Raw genomic sequence first — 26,373 nt, 5'->3', positions numbered from 1 at the left:
ACAATGAGGGAAAAAAGTATTTTCCCCTGCTGATTTTGTACGTTTGCCCACTGACAAAGAAATGATCAGTCTAAAATTTTAATGGTAGGTTTAGTTGAACAGTGAGAGACAGAATAACAACAAAAAAATCCAGAAAAACGCACGTCAAAAATGCTATAAATTGATTTGCATTTTAATGAGGGAAATAAGTATTTGACCCCTCTCAATCAGAAAGATTTCTGGCTCCCAGGTGTCTTTTATACAGGTAACGAGCTGAGATTAGGAGTACACTCTTAAAGGGAGTGCTCCTAATCTCAGCTTGTTACCTGTATAGAAGACACCTGTCCACAGAAGCAATCAATCAATCAATCAGAATCCAAACTCTCCACCATTGCCAAGACCAAAGAGCTCTCCAAGGATGTCAGGGACAAGATTGGAGACCTACACAAGGTTGGAATGAGCTACAAGACCATTGCCAAGCAGCTTGGTGAGAAGGTGACAACAGTTGGTGCGATTATTCGTAAATGGAAGAAACACAAAATTATTGTCAATCTCCCTCGGCCTGAGGCTCCATGCAAGATCTCACCTCGTGGAGTTGCAATGATCATGAGAACGGTGAGGAATCAACCCGGAACTACACGGGAGGATCTTGTCAATGATCTCAAGGCAGCTGGGACCATAGTCACCAAGAAAACAATTGGTAACACATTACGCCGTGAAGGACTTAAATCCTGCAGCGCCCGCAAGGTCCCCCTGCTCAAGAAAGCACATATACATGCCCATCTGAAGTTTGCCAATGAACATCTGAATGATTCAGAGGACAACTGGGTGAAAGTGTTGTGGTCAGATGAGACCAAAATGGAGCTCTTTGGCATCAGCTCAACTCGCCGTGTTAAGAGGAGGAGGAATGCTGCCTATGACCCCAAGAACACCATCACCACCGTCAAACATGGGGGACACATCAAAGGGACGATGGACGGGGCTATGTACTGTCAAATCTTGGGTGAGAACCTTCTTCCCTCAACCAGGGCATTGAAAATGGGTCGTGGATGGGTATTCCAGCATGACAATGACCCAAAATACACGGCCAAGGCAACAAAGGAGTGGCTCAAGAATAAGCACATTAAGGATCTGGAGTGGCCTAGCCAGTTTCCAGACCTTAATCCCATAGAAAATCTGTGGAGGGAGCTGAAGGTTCGAGTTGCCAAACGTCAGCCTTGAAACCTTAATGACTTGGAGAAGATCTCCAAAGATGAGTGGGACAAAATCCCTCCTGAGATGTATGCAAACCTGGTGGCCAACTACAAGAAACGTCTGACCTCTGTGATATCCAACAAGGGTTTTGCCACCAAGTACGAAGTCATGTTCTGCAGAGGGGTATAAAAGACACCTGGGAGCCAGAAATCTTTCTGATTGAGAGGGGGTCAAATACTTATTTCCCTCATTAAAATGCAAATCAATTTATAACATTTTTGACATGCGTTTTTCTGGATTTTTTTGTTGTTATTCTGTCTCTCACTGTTCAAATAAACCTACCATTAAAATTATAGACTGATCATTTCTTTGTCAGTGGGCAAACGTACAAAATCAGCAGGGGGGCAAATACTTTTTTCCCTCACTGTAGATTTTCCCCTTGTTTCTGGCAACAAAACATGTTAAGATGTTAACTCCAAACTGAAACCTTTTACAACGAATCATGTCCGCATTAACCACAATACTTGTGGTCAGAATGCAAACAAAAAACGTACTCAAATATATGCATTGTCTTTGAAACTGATTGGTCCACACCAGAGACAGCTTTCTTTTGAACTTAGTCTCACAACGGTGTTAGACCAGAGAACGCCAAAAGGCGTACAGCAAAAACAATGCATTATCAGAATAATGAGGGCTCGGGGCGAGCAGCTACATCATGGGACCTCCCTTGCCAGTACCAAAATGAGAGTTTTTCCCTTTTTTCTGGCAACAAAACAGTAGCACTTTTCCGTCCCAGGGCTTATTGCGTCGTACGTGTACTTTTTAAAAAACTAAACCCAACAGTTTGTCAGTTGAAAGCGTCACAAGGTACACGCACAGACAGACGCACAGACGGTCAAAAAAATACGTTATAAGGTTAGATAATCATTTAATTTAATGACTTCAGTTGACGTCGGATAATGTTATCTGTGGGTAAAATAAAGGAACGCAATTTGTCCATTGCGCGCACTTATTAAGACTAGAACAAACGAATGCGTTTTTTTTATCCGTCGCACTCAGGCAAACCGCTCGCAAGGCCCTTGCGACGGAAGAGCGGAAGAAGGCGGACATCGAGGAGGCGTCAAAGGATCTGAAGGAGAAAATGGCTGAGCTCGTGCAAGCCAAGAAGGGCAAGGCCAAGGAGCTGCAGGCCATCGACAAGTGAGGAGGGACATCTGTGGAAAAGAGCTTTGTAGCTCATCGGATTCTCCAGTAAAAAAAAGTTATAATTCTGACTACAATTTTAACGTGCAATTTTATTGAGGGACTATCTTTTTTTGGCCTGGAACTCTTTTTCCTGTTGTTTCGAAGCCTTTCCCAAGCTTGGGAAGTTGCATACTTATACAATATACTTTTATCTAAATTTTGATTTTTGTGACTGCAGGGATTCATATTCTTGGTTCTTTCTACGTGACTTTACCGAAAGAACCAAGAATATACTTTTAGCTACTTTATTTATCGTAATTTGATTACCTTTTCTCAACTTTGCACTCCTATAGTTGTTTGTATTGTTTGTTATTAGAGCTTTCTGACCTGCCCTGACTATCGGACTGTTTCGCACAACTGGGAACCCACTTATAGGAATAGGTTTTGCTCTTTCTGGCAATAAAACAGGTGTTAAGATGTTAAAACACCAAACCTACTGCTGTGTTTTGCCAGAGACTAAAACTTGCAGGGTTATTTATTAGTTTGTAAATGTACCTGGTGTTGTAAAGGAGGTTTAGATTACATATTTAATACAAGTTTTGCATAATCCACATTAGTTGTATCCTGATCATCCCTCTCAATTTATTACCTAAAATAAAGGAGCGTTGATTGTATTTTTGCTACGGCTTTCCACAAAACTATTTTTTTTAAATTAACTAACGGGCTTTACTTGTTTTATCGTAGGAAACTGAACAAGATCAACGCTTTTATTGAAGAGCACAAGAAAACGTTTGTACAGTACGACCTGCAAGATGTTAAGATGAGGGAGAACTTGAAGAATTGTGCCAGCAAGGAGAAGAAGCTCGCCAAGCAGCTGGTGAAGGATACAGACAAGGTGGGCCGAGTTCAATGTATGGTCAGCTGCTCTGACTCCTGAGTGAGAACATGTGCTGAACATGATTTTGTTTTACTCTTAAGTTTTCTATACCTATTGTACATGTGCAACCCTTTTGTCAATATACTGCCAGATGAGAGCTTCTTTACGCTGTGCTGGTGGTCGCCAGTGCGGGTTCGTTGAAGGCGTGGGGGATGATAGGCATGTGAGCATGCAGCATTTGATTTTGCTGCACTGCCCTCTGCTGCCCACCACGTAGCCCTCTATAATAATGTCTTGAAGCCCATTCAAGCACTTTGCAGGCTCAAACCTGCTAAACTATTGAGATCTGATAAGATCGGATGCATTCCTGGTGATTTTGTCATAGGTGCTGCTTCCAATGATGACACAGTATATAGATTTTGATTTAAAGCTTTTGTGACTGCAGTAATTCATATTCTTAGTTTTTATTATTTTGTTGTTTCCCTTCAACGTGACTTTACCGAAAAAACTAAGAATATATATACAGTATATAGAGTTTTGTTAGTCATGGGAAGGTATGCATCTATACATCCGTTCATCTTATGCTCATGTGCCCAATGATTTACATTTCCACAGCTGAAGGAAATCCGCAACGTTCCGGCAGCGAGCGATCGCACAATCAAAGTTGCAACGGAGTGCAAGGCAAAGCTGGAGGCCAGCAAGAGTGTGGAGGAGGAGAAGCTGAAATCCGTGATGGCTAACTTTGAGAAGGAGACCAAAGGACTGCAGGAGGAGAAGGAGGTGCCCGCAGCTCATGGAAATTATTATTGAATTCAGTACACTTTCAATATTGACCGTACCGATTAGCAGGCTACCATTTACACCACCACAGCTTGTTCGAATTATGATTGGTCGCGTGACAATCCATTCCATACAAAATGTGTATATATGTAGTGAGTTCAACTGAGTCGCAGACTCCCCTTAACAGAATAACAACCTATGGTGGTGACCACCAGGCTAACTACACGAGTTACAACGTAACTGCTACTATGGACCGGGACCAACAGCTCGGGTCCAGGTCCACGTGTTGGAGACTCGTTGAACGGAAAACGTAGACGAAGGTTTCTTCAGGATGAACAACGCCGGTCCCACTGGGGACCCGGCTTATATTCTCTGCGGCGTGGCTGGCTCCGCCCTTGGCCACGACCACCTTCCAGAGTCCTCGGGAAGGATCTGGATGCTAACCCCGTGACCACCCCTAGCCCCCACTTGGGCCCCTTTGTAGACTTAACTGGTCACGTGTCCTCTCGCGTCAACCAGAGTGCCATGGCCTTTAATAATCTCATCATACAGCCGGCACTCCCACACCTTGTCCTGTAGGGTTGGCACTGCACGCCAAGCGTGGTGCCATCTAGCGCTATCAATCAGCGCTCACCGGGCCCCTCTAGGGCTGGTACTACACCCACACCATTGTGGTATCTGCGATGTTGTTACACCGTGCCTCTCTAGGGCCGGCACTGCACAGTGACATCCCACGATGTCACTACACATATATATAAAATAATCTTACCATTTGTCACTCCACTTGTAGATGAAGGCCTCACCATGTAGACCGTGAGGTATATTTTATCATACTTCACCATGCTGATCAGTGAGGGATAGTGAAGGTTAATAAACCCATAATTACATATTAAGTTTTGTCTTATTGATAATACAAAAAATATATATTTGCGGCCATATAAACAAGTAGGAAGGAATGTATATATCTCCGGAGAGGTCATCTGATGCCTGGTCGGTGAAATCTTATCTGGGGTTGTGGCCAGCGTGAGCCATGTTTCGGTGGCGCGTACGATTTTTAAGAGCAGCTTCTCTCTCCGCTAACAGGTGAAGCAGCAGGAGCTCCTCGCACTGAGCAAGGAGGTGAACGAGAGGTGCTCCCGCATGGAAGTGGCTCAGTCGGAACTGGACCTGTACATGAGTCGCCACACCTCGGCCCTGGTTGCCCTCAACGAGGCCAAGCAGGCCCTCACCAGCACCACCGAGGGCCTTTGCGGGCGGAGAGAAAACATACGGAAGCTGGAGACAACCATTCCCTCGACAGAGAAGGAGCTCGCACAGGTGGGGGGGGGGGGACTGTGGGGCAAATGCTGCCCTTTGATTATTTTTTTTATTGGTGTTGGTCACAATGTTTAAACCGGACGCGAATTTGTTAAAAACTGCTTCGTAGGTTTTCGCAGTTTTGCTGCATGGCTCTCCGATGTGTTTTCGGGTTGTACTGAGTGTTGCTTGACATGAGGTCAGATTTTTTGGGAGGTGCCACGGTAGCGTCATATTCAATACTTCACCTGGTATGCAGGAAGCCGTGGCTTCAATTCCGACCGAGACGCCAGTATAATTGGTGTTTGTGTGTCCTCTCTCCCTGTGGTCATGTGGATTTTTGTCTCTTGGTCCTCCGGTTTTTCCCTCTGCATTTATAAACATGCGTTTAGAGTATTTGGCTGCTATAAATTTCTCCATGATAAGCCACTTTGGTGAGCTATCATTTGTGGCCAGGTTGCTTTAGAGTGGGCCTTACCTTGTAATATAAAATAGTTGAGTTTAGTTTTCACTCCCTGTGTGCTGGGACCTTTTCTTTGAACTTACTTCAAGCTCCCAGTGTGTGGAGCGAAATGTTGGACATCATGCTGAACAACTTGTGGTACAACGCGAAAACATGTCGGGAGAGCCACGCAGCTCATCCGTGCCAACCTTTGCAGTAGAAAGAGAACGAGCGTGCTATCCCTTGCTCATTTTGAACAGGAAGGAACTCAAGTTGAATTCCACGCACGTTGTGGATGTTGGGGATTTTGTGCCAAGTGCCGTTTCGTCGACCCAAACAGGCCCAGCTGGAGCTGGAGAAGCTGGCACCTCTGGAGAACGCAGCGCGCGCAGAGGTGCGAGCATTGCGTCAGAAGACAGAAGAGGCGAAGAGCTCCCTGTGTGCCTCACGCTCGCGCAACAAAGTGCTGCAGTTGCTCATGGACCAGAAGAACAAGGGCTCCCTTCCCGGCATCTATGGTCGCCTGGTACGCAGGCAACGAGTGCATAAATTGGGCGCCGCGGTGGTGAGATGACAACTACTTCGCCTGGTAATACAGGTGGTCGTGATTTCAATCCCAACCCCCCGACACCTGTATATTTGGAGTTTGCAGTTTCTCTCTCTCTGTGGTTGCGTGGATTTTTCTCCTGGTCCTACGGTTTTTCCCTCCACATTTCGAAAAATGCGTTTAACAGTATACATTTTCACGTGATAAGCTATCATCTGTGTCCAGGTCACTTCTGAAAAAAGAGCTATATTTCTCAGTAGGCCTGATATGCTAAAATAAAAATATAGTTTTAAATGTTTTGAAAGATGCAGAGTGGACAACAGTGCCTTGTGGAGTTGAACACAAGGCAAGTGCTGCACTGCAATGGGTTGTTGTAAGAGCATCACAACACATCAACGCTCCACTGTCTGGCCATAATTCTGTCATCCATCACTATTATAGGTTTTGATTTCGTTGCCGTTTTCATATGCTCCATCTTCCTTCCATCGTAAAGTTGGGTGCCATTGCATGTTAAGCAATTAATTGGGGTGTTGCGGTTGAGCAGTGATTCACGTATTCCACGATGAACCTGGCAACCTGAGCTTGATCTTCACTCCCCCCACAACCACCTCCAACCCGTACTAATCTGCATGGTAAAACAATGACACGGCAGTGGGGATCCTTTGAGCAGCTTTGCATTGACTAAGTTTGCTGTGTACATTACCGTATAAGCCAGTGTTCTTCACTAAAAGAGGGGTGGGGGGGTGCACTTTCGCCGATCAGACATCAGTGTGAGAGGCCGCCAGGCACGTGAACCACCATTGGGGGTTTGACAGCAGCACGACAATGGGGAGTATTTTTACATTTGTGTACGGTCGGGGGCCCGCACGTCAGTGGCTGCACCAAAGGCCACTGGGGGTCCCGCAGGTGGCCCTGCGCGGGCCTTGCAATAAGAACATTGGCATAAGCTAATGGTCGTGAAGGTTGGTTAGCAGCGGCGGCTGTTGTGTGAGCTCCTCCCCCCCATCACCACTCTTTTTGAATATGACAGGGGGACCTGGGAGCCATCGAGGAGAAGTATGACGTGGCCATTTCGTCATGCTGCGGTGCACTTGACAACATCGTGGTGGACACCATGGACACGGCGCAGGCGTGCGTCACCTACCTGAAAAAGCACAACATCGGTTCCGCCACCTTCATTGGTCTCGACAAGGTGACTCGATTGCACATGGGAATCGTGTCTGTATACAGAAACTCTTGAAGTTCCCTAGCCAGCAAACAGCCCCGTAGCCAGCAAGCGTGAAACGTTGGATCGATAATACTTTTTTAAATTGATTCGTAACAAAAGGAAAAATGTGCATTTCACAATCTGTTATGTTTGATCTGTATGTTTGGATATATTTGGGTCATGTAAACCTTGTATTCACCATACATTCTACATTCACAATCATGGGAGATAAAATATCCCAACCTTGTAATTCATTTATTTATGAGGCCGATTCATTACGTCTTTCAGTTAGGCCTCATCTGCTTTGTTATTTTATTCATAATGTTCCTTCCAGGAAAACCATAAAAAGTACAAGCTTCTTACTCAAAGCAAACATTGTAAACCATATACAACACTTATTGTCACTCGATACCTTGCAACTAATTGTTTAAAATACATCAAAACAGTATAGTAGATATTACAAATAATGGTCGCTTAATTGGTTGGTTTTGAAATATACAGTATATCATCCAAAACTATCTGAAGGCACTCGCATTCCCATGCACCTCAATTAATTTAGTAAATGCTGCTACCACGTCTTTCATCACCACGTTGGATAAGATATCGGTTTGATCACCAGATGCCTCCTTGAAATGAATGATTGCTAGCCAGGCAACCCACTTTAACTTACGAGTTGGCCAACACCTGGCCACTTCCCAGCTAGCACAAAAATGGCATCATCACTTTCTTCAGACACAGCAGGATGTTTGTCGTGCATTTTAAGTTCATCGCAATGTGGGCTTCACTCCAAGCTCGCCCGCCCACTAGTAAGCCCAGATTGCTGTGAGCGCACACTGCTCGACTAAGCTGTCAAGGGGTTCTAAATAAATTATTTAAGTGCATTGCTCCAGTGGCTTCCTGTTATCGTAAGGAAGAGCAATCCAGACGGCAGCAGAAGCGCATCTGAAAGCGCGCGATGCAGTGATTGTCTTTGTTCGATAGTTAGCTAAAAGCCGCTGCTGCGAGGATGACCGGAGTTCGCATGATGGTTTATGCTCTTTGATGAGATCAGCATTTGTGGCAAGCACTTTGTGTGTAATGAATGCTTCCTCATAATGTATTTGTTCGGCAACCGGAAGCCAGTGCAGCTCAGCGGGCATCGTACAGAGCGCGAACGGTGAGGGCGGTTGGATACAGATATTCCGCGGACGATAGCCGGAGGCCAGGTGCTTGCGGGGCAGGAGAATGATGACAGCAGCAGCTCTCTCTCAAAGTTATAAATACTAACGATGGACGATGGTGTATTGTTTGCATGGTGCCGCACGTGCAGATGCGCGTGTGGGAGGGCACGATGAAGAAGAGCGTGCAGGGCCCCGAGGGAGTGCTGCGCCTCTTCGACCTGGTGCGCGTGGGCGACGAGGCGGTGCGCACAGCGTTCTACTTCACCCTGCGCGACACGCTGGTCGCTAACAACTTGGAGCAAGCGTCGCGCGTCGCCTTCCAGCATCAGCGCCGCTGGAGGGTGGTCACCCTGCAGGGCCAGGTCATCGAGACGTCTGGTGAGCCGGCCACGAGCCTTCCCCGCCCCTCCTCCTCCTCTGCTGGCAATGGAGGGGTCAAGGTTAACCCATTACCATTCCGGTGACGCGCGCGTACATCGGTGTTCATTGCAAGGCCGGCTGGCTGCTGGCTGCCTCTGATGGCCTTTAGTGCGGCCCCTGACGTGCGGCCCCCAACAATACACAAATGTGAAAACACCCCCATCGTGCTGTCAAACCCCAATGGTTTCAAATGTGTAGTGGCCCTCGCACTAATTTTGCTCCCACAAGGCCATGCGGGAGGGCCTGTGGTACATTTTGGCGCCAGCTATCACATTGTGCGGTTGTATTGCTACAGTTCTCTGCAGTGAGTACAATGTATATTCTTGGTTCTTTTATAAAAGAATAAAAATATAAAACAATAAAATTATCACGACATTTCGACTGCAACACAAGCAATCATCATCAGGTGTGAAAACCACAACAAGAAAATTTGAAAAAAGTGGCGTTTTTTTCAACGTTAGCACCACGGTGAGCGATTTGACAGTTTGTTCAGATGGACGAGTCCATCTGTGTTCGGAAAAGAGGAAGGGGGAGACGAAAAATAATGTCTTTAAAAACAACGGTACTATGCCTCAATAAAATCACCACTGAACTGCTTGCACGTTTCCTAGATTCAGCAGTGAACGGGACCCACCCTGCAACTTGCAGATGTCTCGGAAAGGGAAAAAATTAAAGGGTAGTTGTAATTGGGAGTTTTAAAAGGTGGTCATGGTGCAGTCCTACAATTACTTGCAGATGCCGCTGGTGGCAGAGATGCATCCTCGATAGGGAATTCTATACATCCCCTCAAATATGGTATGTTTGGCCTACTTTTCTTTGCCAGCCAGTCAACTTGGGTGAGGTGATGTATTTCAGTCAAGTAATTGGGTTATTGCTTTGGCCTTTGTTCATTACTTGACTCTGAAATCCAATTTCCAGTTTAGACTTATAGTGTCTACATGGCAGCTGCATTTCAATTTGAGTGAGACGTACACCAAGGAAGATATATATCCATGTACTGTAAGAAGCAACGGTTACACTTCAAACGTAAATAGTGCATTAATATGTGTGCGTTGCCAAACAATTGTGCCCTACCATTTTATGCCATCATTAAGCATAATCTCTGCTTTGCTCAGGGACGATGTCTGGTGGTGGCACCAGGGTGATGAAGGGCAGGATGGGCTCCTCTGTTGTTAGTGAAGTACCACAAGAGGAGGTGAGTCTGCATTGTGAGCATTTTTATTAGAATCAATAGTGCTAAAAGGATTAATCAATGATATAAAATAATTACGTGTTTTTTTAAGCTTTCCTACTAAGGTTGAAAGCTTTTCTTCTTTATGTCCGTCCATCCATCTGTTATGGGGGTGACGGGCCCACTGTAACTCTCAAGTCGCACCTCCGATGAGCACGGTTGGCTGCGTACGGTGCGAAAGTTCTGCATGCATGCAGACAAGTCACTGTTGCATATGAGACGATACTTGAGATCTCTCCTCGTTAAACAATATCAACTTGAAGATGATCCATTATGAACGAGCCCATAAATAAGTTGTGTTGCTGTGAAGAACCTACTGGATTGAAAACCAGATGGGTTCAACAAAGGGTACCTACAATTTGTAGAATAACACCATCTCGTGTGCACGGGCTCGATGGTTTTCTAAATTGCACGACTGTCAGAGCTGGCGACTGCTTGGGGGAGGCCATTCAGCAGTGGATTGATCATGGCTGATAATAATGATGAACAGTTGCGCGCCACAATTTCATGCGAGAAGCTCTCCCCCCCGCGGGGTGGGGCGGAGTGAGTGACGCGGGGCGGCCGTGAATGGCACATTCGGGCAGGTGGAGCGCATGGAGCACAAGCTGCAGGAGGAGAGTGCCAAAATGGAGCAGTACCAGCAGCAGAGGAGCCAGCTGGAGGAGCGGGTGCAAACGCTGCAAACCAGCCTGCGGGACATGAAGTACAACCTGCAAAAGCTCTCGGCCGGCGTGAAGGTAACCACCAACCCAAAAATCCCCGTTGCATAATGCAGGGTTGGCCGTTCTCGCTGACCTTATGAGTCGATTGAATACCAAACTGTTTATGGCCTGAGAGCCACAACAATAATGCATTGGGTCATCTCGAGTCAGCACCGCAGCCAGTTTTGCTCACTTTGGTTGGCTGTGGAGTTTTGAATTCAGAAATCTTCGAGTGTCCCGTAGTACCCATGTCTGTCTGGCCCCCGCACCGCTGGCAGTTGCAAGTGCCCTGGGCCCACTTCCGCAGATTTTACTTGATCCAAACAGTTGTATCCAAAAATAAAAATATAGCTGCGTCTTTATTGTGCCATACCTGAACTTGCTGTATGCCTCCCCCCGGTATCATGTATCATGAACATTGTTAAAACAAATCTACTGACTTGTAGTTCAAGGCAAAATGACAGGTCAGCACACTGTTCAGATCAGTTCGTGGGCCTAATCTGGACAACCACCCCTGAGAATAAACATCTTTGGTTATGATCTAACCGAAGGAGGCATACAATGTCATCTTGCGAAGCTGTTATTTCACACATGGTGGTCCATTGTTAGCTGCAAGATTTCCAAATGGGAATTTATCCTTTTGATGACATGGACATTGAGAGCATAATTAGATTATAATAGAAGAAAAAGAAGTGCAAAGATCCATTCTAATGCTTCGCGGTGCTCTCCTTTGCGTGCCCGAACTATTATTCGGAGCACCGCTTGTTTGTCAAGTGCACATAGAAGGCGATGGGAACATTTTCCTTCCTGCGGGCAGAATCGGACTTCCAGACACCTTTTGGTCGGCCACGTGTGAACCCACACATCGGCGCTATCCATTAATAACACGGAAAATAATGCGCATGTCTTCGAGAGCACGACCTTCCTCGCAGTGTTACAAATTATTTGAGCTCGCTCAACTGAAAAACGCGGTATTGCCACTTTTAGGAGAATAATTATGTGAACTCCGATGACAGGTCCAGGTAGAACAGGAGGTGAGCCTCAAGCTGCAGGTGAAGGAACTGGAGGCCAACGTTGTGGCGGCTGCACCAGACAAGAACCAGCTCAAGAAGCTCGAAAAGACTCTGGAGGGCTTCAAGAAAGGTGCGGTAGCCGAAGCGGAAATTAAGCGGCGCAACTTGGCAGCAAGCGATTTTAGGGCTGCCACGGTGGCGAAATGTCAACTACCTCGCCTGGTATACAGGAAGTCGTGGTTTCCTGATGCCTGTATATTTTCATGTTCTCCCTGTGGTCGTGTGGATTTTTCCCTGGGTCCTCCGGTTTTTCCCTCCATTATAAACATGCTTTTATAGAGTATTTGGCTGCTATAAATATCCACATAATAAGCCACTTCGTTGAGCTATCATTTATGGCCAGGTCACTTCTGAAAAATAGCTATACAGCTCAGTGGGCCTTAACTGGTAAAATAAAAATAGTTAATTAAAATAGACAATAGAACCATGGTAGCTTCTATTTTTCAACAGTTGTACACTACTGAACCATTAAATTAGATCACAGCCCTCGTTTATGATGAAGTATAAGCAGGCTGACTTCTTCCTTCCCTCTTACCTGAGTGGCCTGGCCCAGGGAGGCCAACAGGGGGACCAGGGCAAGTCAATTTCCTTCCTTGGATGATGAATTAATTTGATTTAACTGATTTTTTGTTAGCAAAGTCATGATGGTGTAAATAATACACTATGCAGAAAATAACATCTACATGCTGTTATACACATACAGCAAACAATTATTCACACATGTCGATTGTGTATCGCTTTCCAAACAGGCATCTGTCCTTGTAAATATTTAACTAGTTGTACAGAAGCCAGCAGATAGGGAGCCATCGGGGACAAATCTACTGCTAAATGATAGCCTCTCCTTATGCCATAGTGTCATGCCATACTGCATCATTGTCAATGCAGGTTGGTGAAGATTGGAAGCATAGGCGTGGAATTATAGAAACACGGTACGATAATAGATATTGCTTAACTGCATCCTGCTGCCCATAACGTAGCCACCTATGATAACCGAACGTCCATGATGGTCGTCCATCCAATCGCCTTTCGGGCTCAACCCTCCTTAGCTGCCAAGTTTTTATGAGATTGGGTGCATGCCAGATTATTTGCTCATAGGCCCTGTTATAGTTATGGACAGTATAATAATTGCAAACGATAGGAATTGTTCTAAATATCTCTTTTTGCAACATTGTTCCTTTTTTATTGATGCTTGTGTTGCAGAGTATGAGAAAGTGTCTAGTCGGACGGGTAAGATCGAGGCCGAGGTGAAACGCATCCATGGGTTGATCATGGAGATCACGCAGGGCCGGCTCAAGGCACAGCAGGACAAGGTTCCTCACCGCGCCTACATGGGGTTCATTGGTGGCGATTCACGTGACTTCTGTAGTTTTAGACCGGGGGTTGGCAACCTGCGGCTCCGGAGCCGCATGCAACTCTTTCAGGGCCGCTGCTTCATGTTATTTATTAAGGACCACCGTCTCGTATTCACATTGGATTGCGGCTCTTGAAAAATTTAGTTTTTTTTACCGAATTCGAAAAATGCCTCTTCTCGTTACTTTGTTTGCCAACCCCTGGTTTAGACACATCTCATGGGAGTGATGGTGGCAATTTGATTTTAGCTGTGGTTTATAACAGTTTTAATATATACACCCCCTTGAGTGGGGGTAGTCACATTTCAAATAAACCTTTAAACTTGTTACGAAACAACCGTAATAATTTTGGGCTGTTAAAATTGTATCGGTTTTTTTATCGTTTTCAGAATCAATGATTGATTTCGAAAGTTCTGGATTTGACAGTGGAACCTGTAAATTTTTTATAACGAACCGAGGGGCATGTGAGAACATTCAAAAATCGCAAGGCGCGTTTTTAAATTTGTTGTCGCATGACGAACAATTGCATATAAATTATGTAGATAACTGACAGCATTTTGTCAATTCTACTGCTGAATAAAGGGCGTCGTCAGTCATGGGGCTGGTTTTACCATACTCCACCACGCTGATCAGTGCAAGACACTGAAATTAGTAGACCTAGTCATCATGCAGTAATATTGCTGTTAAGGTAACTAGGGTGGAGAATGCCGGTAGTAAACTGTTTAGTTTTAATCTCTTGAATTTTCATGCCTCATTCCTTGTTATTTACCTACGTACTTTCGTATTAAGATCACCAATGTTGATGTAACTGTTCCTTCTTTTCACAAAGGTGGACAAGATCAACCAGCAGATCGACGAGTGTGTGTCGGATATTACCAAGGCCCAGGTGGCCCTCAAAACAGCTGACAGGTCAGTCTCCTTCTGAGCCCCATACAAACATCCGCCTACCAGTTTGTCACTGGAATTTAGAATCCACGTGTGTAAAACCCAGGCTTTCTCAGTGCACACATGAGTGGTGGTGGACAGATAACTCGTCTGTATGGATTGTTAATAGCAATAATAATTACAGCTTAGCGCCGTTCATAACATCTCAATGCCCTTTAAATCAATGATAATGAGGGTGGGGTTGCGTAAGTGGCGAAGATCAAGTAAAAAGTTAATTGTTATTTAGTACGTTTAGTATTGTTCCAGTCTTATAGTTCAAGGTTATCACAAAGATGCTGTGTTCCACAGACCAGTATAGTTTGCCAGAAATTCGTTTTTTTGCCTTGAAATTTAACAAACTAAGTAATCTGCGAGTATTTTTTTCTATTTCGAAAATGTCGATCATCACACTAGCATATCTAGCTTACTTTCTTGAAAATCGCGTCAGTGTCTTTAACATCCACTCTGAAGTAGACGACGTATATTTACAAATAATAGACCCGTTGCATTATCCACGGAGGCCATTGGTCTCGAACTGCAAACCTCCGCAACGTATGTATGTTGAACTACTTTCACACCGTACGTAGCCAACCGTGCTAATCGGAGATGCGAGGGATGGACCGCAAATTAAACACAAAAAGCCGTTTTAAACAAATGAGTTTTCAATCTAGATGTAAAAGTGCATAGCTCCAGTGGCTTCCCAATATCGGAAGCTATAGCGTTCCAGATGGCTGCAGAAGTGCATCCGAAAGCACTCGATGCAGTCACCGTCTTTATTCGACAGCTAGCCAAAAGCCACTGGGAGGATGACTGGAGTTCGCGTGATGGCTTATGTTCTTTGACGTTAAAGAGTCAAACTCGCTACCTCTTTGCCAGGGCCGTTTGACTGTTTTTTTACTTTGAGCAGAAACTTGAAGAAGGCGGAGGAGGCTCTGGCTAAGACGGAGCGGGAGCAGGAGGAGAACCGCCAGGCCATTGTGCGGCTCAATGAGGAACTGAAGAGCTTGGAGGAGGCGGCTGCGGAGATCATGAAAGAATGCACGCATGCACAGGTCAGGAGGGAGTGTTGACCTCGTCACTTGAGGTGCCCTATGAAGCTGGGCTTGCGGTGTTCACAAGCCGATGTTAAATGGGCGTTTGTTGACAAGGGTGGCTTTAGGGTCAGAGTACTGAGCCAGCGTTTGTTTGAAATCCTCAGTTTGAATCTGTGTCAAAAGTCATCTTTAAGTGCACTGAATGATGCTGTCTGCATCAGTTACAGTAGTGAATTCATGGTTGTGCCAAAACTTTTGCCACTCAGTGCTGACAAGACCGAAGCCATATTCATCGGCTCTCCTCTGCATCTTTCTAAAATTGGTTCGCCTCGTTTGTGGTTTGATGGTCACGATGTCTGCCCTACACGGGAGGTCAGAATCCTTGGTGTTCAGATTTACCAATCATTGTCCTTTGAGGCACATATCTAAGGTGGTTAAAATATAATTTTTCCACCTAAGAAATATTGCCAGAATGCATAAATTCCTGTCACTGGTCGACTTGGAGGGACTGGTCCATTCTTTTGTGCTATCCCGACTCGATTACTGCAACGCCTTACTGGTTGGGATTTCGAGCATAGTACTGGGCAGACTCCAGCTTGTTCAGAATGCAGCTGCTAGAGTGCTTACACGTACACCATTCCGTGAGCATGTTATACAAGTCCTTTTTATCTCTTCATTGGCTACCAGTCAAATTCCGAGTTGATTTAAAGATGATGATAATATTAACCTATCGGGCTTTAAAATGGCTCACCCCACGTTACTTGCAGGAACTAATACATTTATATATTCCATCATCAAGGTCATAAATATCTTCTGATCCTCCAACTGCTCAGTACTCCCGGGTCTAGGTTGCGCTTAGTTGGTGACGGGGCTTTTGTTAGTGTGGCACTCAAACTATGGAACGCCTGTGCCACTTGAAGTCAGGCAATCGGAGTCGGTAGATATATTCAAGTCTGCTTTGAAAACACATCTCTTTAAAGTGACCTTCCCTCTTCAGTTTGGTCGGTTGCGCTGGTTCTGTTTTTGTTTCCTGCTTTTCATGTATTGGGATCGTTGGATCGAATGCGCATTATAAATTTAAGTTATTATAAATACATCGTCACTTTATTAATACCGCTTCCTGATTTGCGTTGCCTCAACCCCACACACTCATGTCGCTGATAGTATCGTCCGTCCTTTCTCATATCTGTCGCCTCTCGGCCTTCTACGCCACCACCCTGTAAACTGCTTAGATTTACGTTGTCTTGCTGTTCATCGCGCATTTCAGGAACGCATCCCTGACGTGTAAACCAGGGTATTACTTTTCGATTTAAATTTCGATTTAAAGCTTTCGTGACTGCAAGGATTCATCTTCTTGGTTCTTTCGGCAAAGTCACGTAGAATGAGAATAAAACAATAAAACAAAATAAGACAATAAAATTCTCACGACGTTTCGGCCACAACACAGGTAGCCTTCTTCAGGTGAAGGAACAGAACTGTCGGGACGACAGCGCTTCAATGAACGCTGCTAAGATTCGCAGCGTCTTTTAAGCTAGGTGGGAGAAGTAAAGCGCCTTGACAAAGGAGTTTACATATCAAACAGGAGAATTTAGCATTGAAATAGCTGGGTTAAAGTGTTGTATCAGCAGGGTGCTAAAGTCAGAAATTAACATGTAACTGGGAGATTAGCATGATGTTAATGTGAGGGATTAGCATGTGACTGGTCACGGAAATATCTATGTTAAAGTCAAAGTTTACATATCAACAGAGGCATTTAGTATATGGACGCTAAAGGACTGCAACTACCCAACTATCATACAATAAACCGATGTGAAAAAACTAAGTATAAACGACATCAATATAATAAATGTATTCAATATAATCTTCAATAAGTTGAGCTATAAACATATGGCAAGTTTTTTGTAATTTGTTCTCAGCCTGGGCACCAATGACTGTTAAAAAGCCATGCTATTATATTTGTATTTTCAGTTGATTTGAAAATATTCCTGTTGTGAGAATTAAAAATATGATGGCCATGCAACAAGAATGTATCTGCAGCAGGATCTGTGGGAAAGTGCATTGCCTCCTTGTGCGGATAAAATATGATATGTCACTTGGAATGACCTCAGAAGTAGTTGAATGTTAATTCCTGTAGGCTGCTCCCTGAAACGTGGGGTGTACCGCTCCGTGTACCGCTTTCTTTGTGTGCCGTTCTGTCTGTACTGCTCTGTACCGTTCGCTGTACCGCTTGGTGCGAGTATCAACTCGACACGTCGTCTTGTGCACAATGCTGATATCACATTTCAAATCAAAATTGGAAAAATGAAAAAACATGAAATAAGTTAGCAAAATTGTATACACATGACCTATGTAATAGCGTCCGACATTTGTTTTGTTTAAGTGTCCTTCAAAATTGCATGGACAGTGCTAGTTTTGCAGAAAAAAATATCTTTTTTAAGGTCTTTCCAAAGTATAGGGTGCATTTTAATTATATCAAATGTCTCATTTGGCGTGCCTGGTAATACATGAGGTCGTGGGTTCGATCCTGACCCTGGCGCCTGTATATTTGGAGTTTGCACGATTTGGAATTTTCTGCAGCCGTCTTCCCCGTCATTAGCGTGGATAATCGAGTTTACTGTACATTCATACTCTTTGGATCTTTCGGTAAAGTCACGTAGATAGAAACATTATAAAAAATAATTATGTTTTGATCACAACACAATCGTCCTCAGGTGGATTTTTCTCTGGGTCCTCCGTTTTTTCCCTCCACGTTTAGAATCGACATCATGCGTTTAAAGAGTATTTGGCCGCTATACATTTCCACATGATAAACCACTTGGTTGAGGTATCAATTGTGGCCAGGTCGCTTCTAAAAAACTATATAGCTCTAGGTTTTACCTGGTTAACAAAGAAATATTTGTTTTAGTTTTACTTACAAGGCAATAAAAACACACGGGCTTGTGTTGACGAGGATGGGCGTGCGCGTGCGTGCCCTTCAGGAGCGAGGCAAGGAGGTGTCGGAGCTGCAGAGGGAGCTGATGGGCGAGCTGAAGGCGCTGAGCGAGGAGGAGCAGGGTTACCAGAAGGAGGAGCTCGCAGTGCGCCTCAAAGTGGAGCAGTTCGACACCAAGATCTCGGAGCTCAACAGCATGCTGAAGCACTTCAACAAAGAGGTGCGCGTGCCATGCTACGTCCGGCTCGCCATGCCCTTTTGTTAATTAAAACCCTATACACAGTCGGCTTGTTTAGAGTTAATGCGAGGATTGGCGGCTCGTCGTAACCCATTTTCTTGTCCCACCGGCACATCCGAGCCAAGCCAGTGAGGAGCCCCCGGCATCATAATGGCCAATTTTTCACCTACCATTTGCTATTCCAAGCTAGAAACGGAATCGTGAAACGTTGGGCCTCGCAAAGCATCTTTAATATTGTAAACTTTGGGTCAAGCGGGGTTAACGAGCAGGGGCTAACGGACACGTTCGTAACGTGCGACGTCGGTACACTGCGGAAACGGATGTCGTGTCATTCATGTGCGCCGCGACTCGTTCATCGCTGGTGATGTACGTTGAACTTCTTTCGCACCCTATGGAGCCAACCGCGCTAATCGGAGGTGCGGTGGTAAGGACAACGAACTAAACAACAAAGCAGTTCTGAATAAATGCGTTTTCAATCTAGATTTAACAAACTTGGGTTGGATTGGCAGTGAACATTATTTGACCATCATGTAAAAGGTGTACTTCTAGTGTGAATGAAGATGTTCAAATAACTTGAAGTTGTGCGATGTTGTATTCCAGGGTAATTCTCTGAAAAAGTGTGGTGTCACTGCTCGAATTGAGATATTCGCATGGACAATGTCCGCTTTTTTATGACACTTGTGGCACATCATGGGACCTCCTTTGCCAGTACCAAAATATGAGAATAGGTTTTCCCCTTTTTTCTGGCAACCAAACGGTCCAATGATGTAGCTGCTAACCCCGAGCTCTCATTACTCTGATAGTGCGTTGTCTTTATGCTGTACGCCTTTTGGTGTCCTCTGGTCTGACACCGTTTTGAGACTAGGCTCAAAAGAAAGCTGTCTCTGGTGTGGACCAATCAGTTTCAAAGACAATGCATATATTGTCAGTGTTTTTTTTGTTTGCATTCTGACCACAAGTATTGTGGTTAATGCAGACATGATTTGTAAAGGTTTCAGTTTGGTGTGTTAACATCTTAACACCTGTGTTGTTGCCAGAAAAAAGGGGAAAACCTATTCTCACTGGTGGTACAGTCGAAATGTATTTTGAGGGAGAAAAAATGCACGAGAATTAAACAATGTGTGTGGAATATTACAACTAGTTACGATGCTGCACATCTATAATTTACAGCTGGTGGTTCATGTAGTTGTGTGAAACCGAGGTGGCCAAGAGATGAACTGGCAGAATTTGAGGGACCATTTGTTGATGGTCGTCACAAGCCCAGTATGTCTATCAGTGTCTTGGGTTTGTGGTGGTGTAATGGTTGGCCTACTGCGCTATGAACCTGGTGGCCCAAATTTGATTCCAGGCCACTGAATAACATTCGTGATCATCTGAGTGGGTCTTGCACCTCCGTTCTGCCAACTCAACCTTAAATGAGTACCGGACCAGTGTCTAAACATCGTCACTGGGGCAGCCAAGCGTGGTACTGGCCACACACACCACCCTTTTTATGTGCCCATTACAGCCTCAATAGGTGCTTGCTCAACAGCACTAGCCCCACTTCTCCCACAATGTGGCCTGCTGTGTGTGCGCGCCGGCAACAGCTGTCGAAGTTTAAGCTGCACGTCCTGGACGAGGAGGGCGAGGCGCCGGTGCTGCCCACGCTCGGCAACAGGGAACTGGAGGAGCTTGAGGACCCCGTGGCCCTGGCCAACAAGATCGCCATCCTGGAGGAGAAGACGCTGCAGATGAAGCCCAACCTGGGAGCCATCTCTGACTACAAGAAGAAGGTTCGCCGCCAGCATGCCGTTGGGGAGCAATGCATTACGGTTTTGGTGTAGATTTGTTAAATTTACAATGACAGTGATTCTCATGTTCTTTCTTTAGGTTCATTGATAGGAGGTTCCTTTGACTTTTATTCTGGCCACGAATGAAAAGTGGATTATCACATGGTGTTGTTAACCCTTTCCCCGCTTCTGAAAAATGAGCCAGTCGCTTAGTGGGCCTTACCTAGTATATAAAAAGTTTATTTTTATATTTTGTAGCGATTTGCTTACCTTTCCTACACTTGGCACTCCTATCGTGTTTTTGTATTGTTTGTTGTAAGTTGCTGGCCCGCCCCAACTGGACATCTGTGAAAAAGAGCTTTAGCTCATTGGATCCCTCCCCTAATATAAATACATATTCTGATTCAGATCTTTGCACGTTCTCACAGCCTTGCTCATTTCAAGAAACGCATTGACCCTTTTTATCTATAGCTTTGGGCCTTTTGTGCCTGTCTGTGCTCGGCATCCGTGATAAAAACAAATAATTAACCTGCCACTCCCCTCCCCCGTCTGCCCCCATTCGCTTGCAGGAGGAGATCTACCTCCAGCGAGTCTCCGAGCTGGATGCAATCACGGCTCAGCGGGACGAGTTCCGGCACTCGTACGAGGATCTACGCAAGAGCCGCCTGCAGGAGTTCATGGCTGGATTCAATGTGATCACCAACAAGCTGAAGGAGAACTACCAGATGCTCACGCAGGGCGGAGACGCGGAGCTGGAGCTGGTCGACAGCCTCGACCCCTTCTCTGAGGGGATCGTTTTCAGGTGGGGAGGGGGAGTCTGGTGTTGTTTAACCTTTTCCCCGTTCAGATCACGAACTTAAACCGAACAGACACGTTGCTCCGATTAATCCGAAATCCACGTGATCGCCTCCACAGCACTGTAGCTGATTGGCGTTGCTCTGCTGTCGACTTCGTGGGCCGAGTCTTCTGCGTGGGAGCAGGGAAGTGTTATCGCTGAGCACGCGCATCGATCGGTCGATCGTTAGTATTCGTTCTAAAGATCAATGGAAAATGGTAATATTTTTGGATTATCCGCGATTTTTAATGATCTGCGGTCGTCCTCCCCGTCATTAGCGTGGATAATCGAGTTTACTGTATATTCATACTCTTTGCGTCTTTCGGTAAAATCACGTAGATAGAAAAATAATTTTTAAAAATCATGATGGGTCGATCGCAACACAAGCAATCGTCCTCGGGTGAAAAAATATAGCAAGAGAGCTGCTGAAGCAGGACGTTATATAGGCCTGAGATGGGTGCAGCCCAAGGGTAAGTGGGCGGGGTTAGAGACGGAAGATCGAGGGCACCCCAAAGCTGTTCATTGTATTGTCAGAGATTAGCAGGTCAATGTGGCCACCGCCATATCGAGGAATGCAACTCGGAGTCGGAAATAACTGCAGGTAGGATGGAAACATCACAGCCAGTTATGATTTAAACTGGTTTTCAGGTGGGGGGGGGGGGTACCCTCGATCTTCATTTTCTAACCTCGCCGACTTACCCTTGGCTGCACCCATCTCAGGCCCTGAAAGACTCAAGAGTAGGAATTCCTGCAGTCACGAAAGCTTTAAGTTGAACCATTACCGTCCGTTTGCGCAGCGTGCGTCCCCCGAAGAAGAGCTGGAAGAAAATATTCAACTTGTCGGGCGGTGAGAAGACCCTAAGCTCGCTGGCGCTGGTGTTTGCGCTGCACCACTACAAGCCCACGCCGCTCTACTTCATGGATGAGATTGACGCGGCGCTCGACTTCAAAAACGTCTCCATCGTGGCGCTCTATGTCTACGTGAGTGGCCTCGCCACGCACACCACCACTGGGCTGTCATGGCCGATACCGACCACGGGGCTGTCATGGCCGATACCGACCACTGGGATCTCGCGGCCAATACTGACCACGACGCTGTCACGGTCGATACCGACCACGGGGTCGTCATGGTCGATACCGACCACTTTGCTCTCGCGGCCGATAACAACCACGAGGATTTCGTGGCCGATACCGTTCAGAATCACAGTAGCTCTTTGATTATCCGGCTTTTGGGGGGAGGGGCGCCGGATTTTCACAAACGCCAGATAATCACGAAATCATGATTTAAAATATCTTTGTTTTGCGCATTCTTGTATGATACTATGTTTTTAGGTGTTAAATGTTTTTTATGCTTTAAATTTGTTTACGATATGAAATTGGCATAAATAAATATACAAATAGATAAAAAATAAATATCCTACTTTTAAAAGTTACCGTATTTACTGTACCGTAGTTACCACTGCATTCTCGAAGACTTTGCATGGGGTGATGTATACACGTGTAGTATTTTCATTGTTTCATATATATTTAGTTTATAATGTACTGTATATAATATTTAACACTGAAATCAAACATAGCTACGTGGTGCCGATCACCAGACTGGTTTACAGTCTTTGGAGCGGTTTCGCCGGATCGCCCGAGGACTGCAGGATATTGTTGGAAGCCGGATAATTAATCGATGATCAACTGAAGTTTATTTTCTGGTTAGATCGTGTTAAGGTGTTAATGTCGTTTTGTTTTGAGAATTGAAAACCCTCCTAAACACCCGGGTAGGGGTAATCTGGTGTAAGATATCACGTGCGCAAATGTGCCAATCGGTGCGATATTTCGGCAAACCGGAATGTTGAACAGCAAGCAAAATGTACGTGTATGCACATACGTTCAACTTATTTTGCACCATACGTAGCCAACCGTGCTAATCGGAGGTGGGAAATGTTCTATGAATCAGAATCTTTAGACTGGGGGAACCCGATTAAGCTACGAATGTTTCACTAATGAATGTTAATACGTGCAAATGTAGTGCCCTGGAAATGGCAGGATACGTTCAGGGTTGGTTTGACCCAGTGTTTATTTTTTCTTAACGAGCAACCTTCACGTCCTTTGGACGTGTCCGTCCATCCCTCCCTCTGGACTTAACCATCATTTGGACGTGACCTTTACAGTGAATAGGGTAGTAAATTAAAGGCAATAGATAACATGCAGCCAGCAAAACTCTGTATACACCGTTATCTCTTTGCGTGGCGTGGACACGCGGCTAACAACTATTTGGAAACGAGTCGGCATTCAAAATGTATATATTTTGTTTCCTCCCCTCTTAAAAGTTGATGTATGCAAGAGAGTAATGGTTTGCGTTATAGTGGTCCCTCGTTTATCGCGGGGGATACGTTCTAAAAATAACCTGCAATAGACCAAATCTGCGAAGTAATCAGCTTTATTTTTTACAATTATTCTACATGTTTTAAGGCCATAAAACCCCTAACCACACACTTTTATACACTTTTCTCAGACAGGCATTAACATTTTCTCACATTTCTCTCTTATTTAAACACTCTCAAAGTTCAAACTTTCGCAGATTAAAAAAATAAGTACAATATTAGTAAATTAAACCAAAGATCAAAACCTGTTTTCAAGCCCAAACATTTTTGTAAATCTGGCTAGCCGAACGCATTCTGTACTCCCTTAGCTAATCAGGACGCAGAACACATGTGCGGTTCTCCCTTAGCCAATCAGGACGCCGAACACAATGCGCGTTCATACTGTACGCAGGAAAAAAAAGCATGCAAAATTACACTAAAAAAAATCCGCGAAACAGCGAGGCCGTGAAAGGTGAACCGCGTTATAGTGAGGGACAACTGTAATGTGAATTTAAGAGCTATTTTATGCATCTTTAAACAAAACTATTAATTTGAAAACATTGCCAGTTAATTTTACCCCGTGGCAGGCATTATCTTTAACGCTTGTGCCTTTGGTCCTTTCTTGCCCACAGGAGCAAACCAAGAACGCTCAGTTCATCATCATCTCTCTGCGCAACAACATGTTCGAGATGTCGGATCGGCTGATCGGCATCTACAAAACGAACAACACCACCAAGTCCGTGGCCATCAACCCCAAGACCATCGTGTTGCCCCCACTGCCCGGTGAAGCAACAATGCCGAGCTCGTGAACCCGCACCCCAATCACCCCACCTCATCCACCCCACCCCATCCATCAGCGTTGGGGGTCGAGCTTTGTCCGGTCACCAGTCAGCCTGAAGGATTGTCAAGTTAACTTAAACAAAAATTAAAAGGGGTCAAAATGGACTTCTCTTGGTTTCTGCCTGATGTAAACTTTTGCGTGGAAAATATTCATCCTCATCAAGACTTAACCTTTACAGTGTGATTGGCTAGACCAGTCTTGTTAGCGCGTTACTTTGATTCATGGGCTTAATATCTTACTACTTTATGCTTATATGCGTATATATATTTTCTGGAAGTCTTACAATTTTCACTATAGCTTATGCAATATCCTAGATGTGGTATTTTTTTACTTTTACATTTATTGTAAAAAAATATATTGTCTCTAAATTGGATTTTTAACCGCAGTTGTGTGTGTAAATAATATATCTGTTCTGCAGCATCGTCATACATGGCTTCAAGAATAATAACCTGAGTCATGTTTATTTTTAAATATATTAAGTCTAAATATGAATTGAATAACTCTCCCGATGCTGGCTTGTGTTAATGTCTGGCTATCTTAAGTTACGTGGCTCGCAGTTGTGTGTGTAAATAATATATCTGTTCTGCAGCATCGTCATACATGGCTTCAAGAATAATAATAACCTGAGTCATGTTTATTTTTAAATATATTAAGTCTAAATATGAATTGAATAACTCTCCCGATGCTGGCTTGTGTTAATGTCTGGCTATCTTTTGTTACGTGGCTCGACTGAATGAGACGTCGTGGTTAACACTGCCGTCTTCGGTGGAGGATTAGACTACGGGACAGCGTGCTTGTTCAAGTATTTAATCACTGACAAATGCACAGTTTGCTTTCATTGTTGCGTGTTAACCTTTTTTTCCATCATGTAAAATAAAAATGTACACGGTAGTGAAATCTACCCGGCCTGCCCCCGTGCCCATCTCCGCAATAATATCTTTAAAATATTACGCAGGGAAGCACGTGCATTGTAAACAATAGACAATACCAGCACCAGTAGTACAAACAAATTCTGCATTCACCATCGCGGCAAAAACACATTCTGCAACAATGGCATTTTAATTGAAAAGGCAAAAACATTGAATACAATAGTGTTAAACCAAAGTCTGGTGGAAATTTGTGTTTAGTCACGTTTTCCCTTCCCGAGATAATTTTCAAGTACGTCCTTCCATGTGCCGTCGGCATAAGAGGGATTTGTTACGATTCATTAATATCGCTTTTGTCATTTAGATATGCATTTATTAAAGTCATACAATTATACAATTCTTCAACCTTACAGCATGATGTTAACCAGATGTTAACTGCCTCGTCTGGTAATACAAGAAATCGTGAGTTCGATTCTGACCCTGACGCCTCCCCCGTGGTCGCATGGATTTTTCTCGGGGTCCTCCAGTTTTTCCCTCCACCTTTTAGAATCATCATCACGTTTGAATCTTTGGCAGCTATGCATTTCCACAAGCCACGTAATTTGTGATAGCCAAGTCGCTTTTGAAAATGAACTATATAGCTCAGTGGGCCTTATCTGATAAAATAGATTTTTAAAATGTTACATTTTTAGTTTGTAATCCTATAAATGGCCAATTTTCGTAGCTATCGAGTGTACATGTGGTGCAAATGCACCGTTACCAAGGTTCTGGTGGAGCCAAGGTGCCAGGCTATGAAGAGGAGGGGAGAAGGCTGGGTGTGGGGGGGGCGGTGTCAGCGGATAGGAGGCCCCATTTTATTCCTTGTGCACCACGGCCCGGTGCCTGCCACTCCACTGGCCACGCACTGCTGCACAGCTATAAGGGAATTGTGTGCTGTGCAGGGCCAGGTGGCTTTGGTTGAGATTCCCTTGAAATCAATGGCACCCCCCCTGTGGCATCGCGCCCTTGAGAGCATCACTCAGCGAAGGGCTCCCGGAGGTCCTGGAGGAGGCGAGCGAGGCGCGGGCAGCACGCGTCGCGCGGTGGCGCGCTCGCCGCCAGGGCCCTCGCGATGGTGCGCAACGAGAGGCGGGCGCTCT

At 45.0% G+C, this 26,373-nt stretch overlaps 1 protein-coding gene across 2 annotated transcripts in view; it reads left to right on the top strand.

Moving 5' to 3' along the window:
- Positions 1 to 25,269, top strand: part of SMC4 (structural maintenance of chromosomes 4) — a 37,460-nt gene extending 12,191 nt beyond the window's left edge. For both annotated transcript variants that reach the window (XM_032975265.2, XM_032975264.2), the window contains exons 8-25: positions 2,233 to 2,373; positions 3,103 to 3,253; positions 3,851 to 4,015; positions 5,099 to 5,332; positions 6,094 to 6,279; positions 7,331 to 7,492; positions 8,817 to 9,045; positions 10,203 to 10,282; positions 10,903 to 11,055; positions 12,036 to 12,162; positions 13,293 to 13,402; positions 14,271 to 14,350; positions 15,273 to 15,417; positions 18,378 to 18,551; positions 20,156 to 20,341; positions 20,908 to 21,140; positions 21,971 to 22,154; positions 24,160 to 25,269. In XM_032975265.2, the coding sequence (XP_032831156.2) occupies positions 2,233 to 2,373; positions 3,103 to 3,253; positions 3,851 to 4,015; positions 5,099 to 5,332; positions 6,094 to 6,279; positions 7,331 to 7,492; positions 8,817 to 9,045; positions 10,203 to 10,282; positions 10,903 to 11,055; positions 12,036 to 12,162; positions 13,293 to 13,402; positions 14,271 to 14,350; positions 15,273 to 15,417; positions 18,378 to 18,551; positions 20,156 to 20,341; positions 20,908 to 21,140; positions 21,971 to 22,154; positions 24,160 to 24,336 (2,917 nt within the window). In that variant the 3' untranslated portion in view covers positions 24,337 to 25,269. The remainder of the gene's footprint in view (positions 1 to 2,232; positions 2,374 to 3,102; positions 3,254 to 3,850; positions 4,016 to 5,098; positions 5,333 to 6,093; positions 6,280 to 7,330; positions 7,493 to 8,816; positions 9,046 to 10,202; positions 10,283 to 10,902; positions 11,056 to 12,035; positions 12,163 to 13,292; positions 13,403 to 14,270; positions 14,351 to 15,272; positions 15,418 to 18,377; positions 18,552 to 20,155; positions 20,342 to 20,907; positions 21,141 to 21,970; positions 22,155 to 24,159) is intronic.
- Positions 25,270 to 26,373: the final 1,104 nt, after the last annotated feature.

The sequence above is a fragment of the Petromyzon marinus genome, chromosome 55 (assembly GCF_048934315.1).
Source record: "Petromyzon marinus isolate PM22_M1 ecotype Great Lakes invasive population chromosome 55, UKy_Petmar_22M1.pri1.0, whole genome shotgun sequence".
Lineage (NCBI taxonomy): Eukaryota > Metazoa > Chordata > Hyperoartia > Petromyzontiformes > Petromyzontidae > Petromyzon > Petromyzon marinus.
This window is presented reverse-complemented; position numbering and strand designations above follow the sequence as displayed.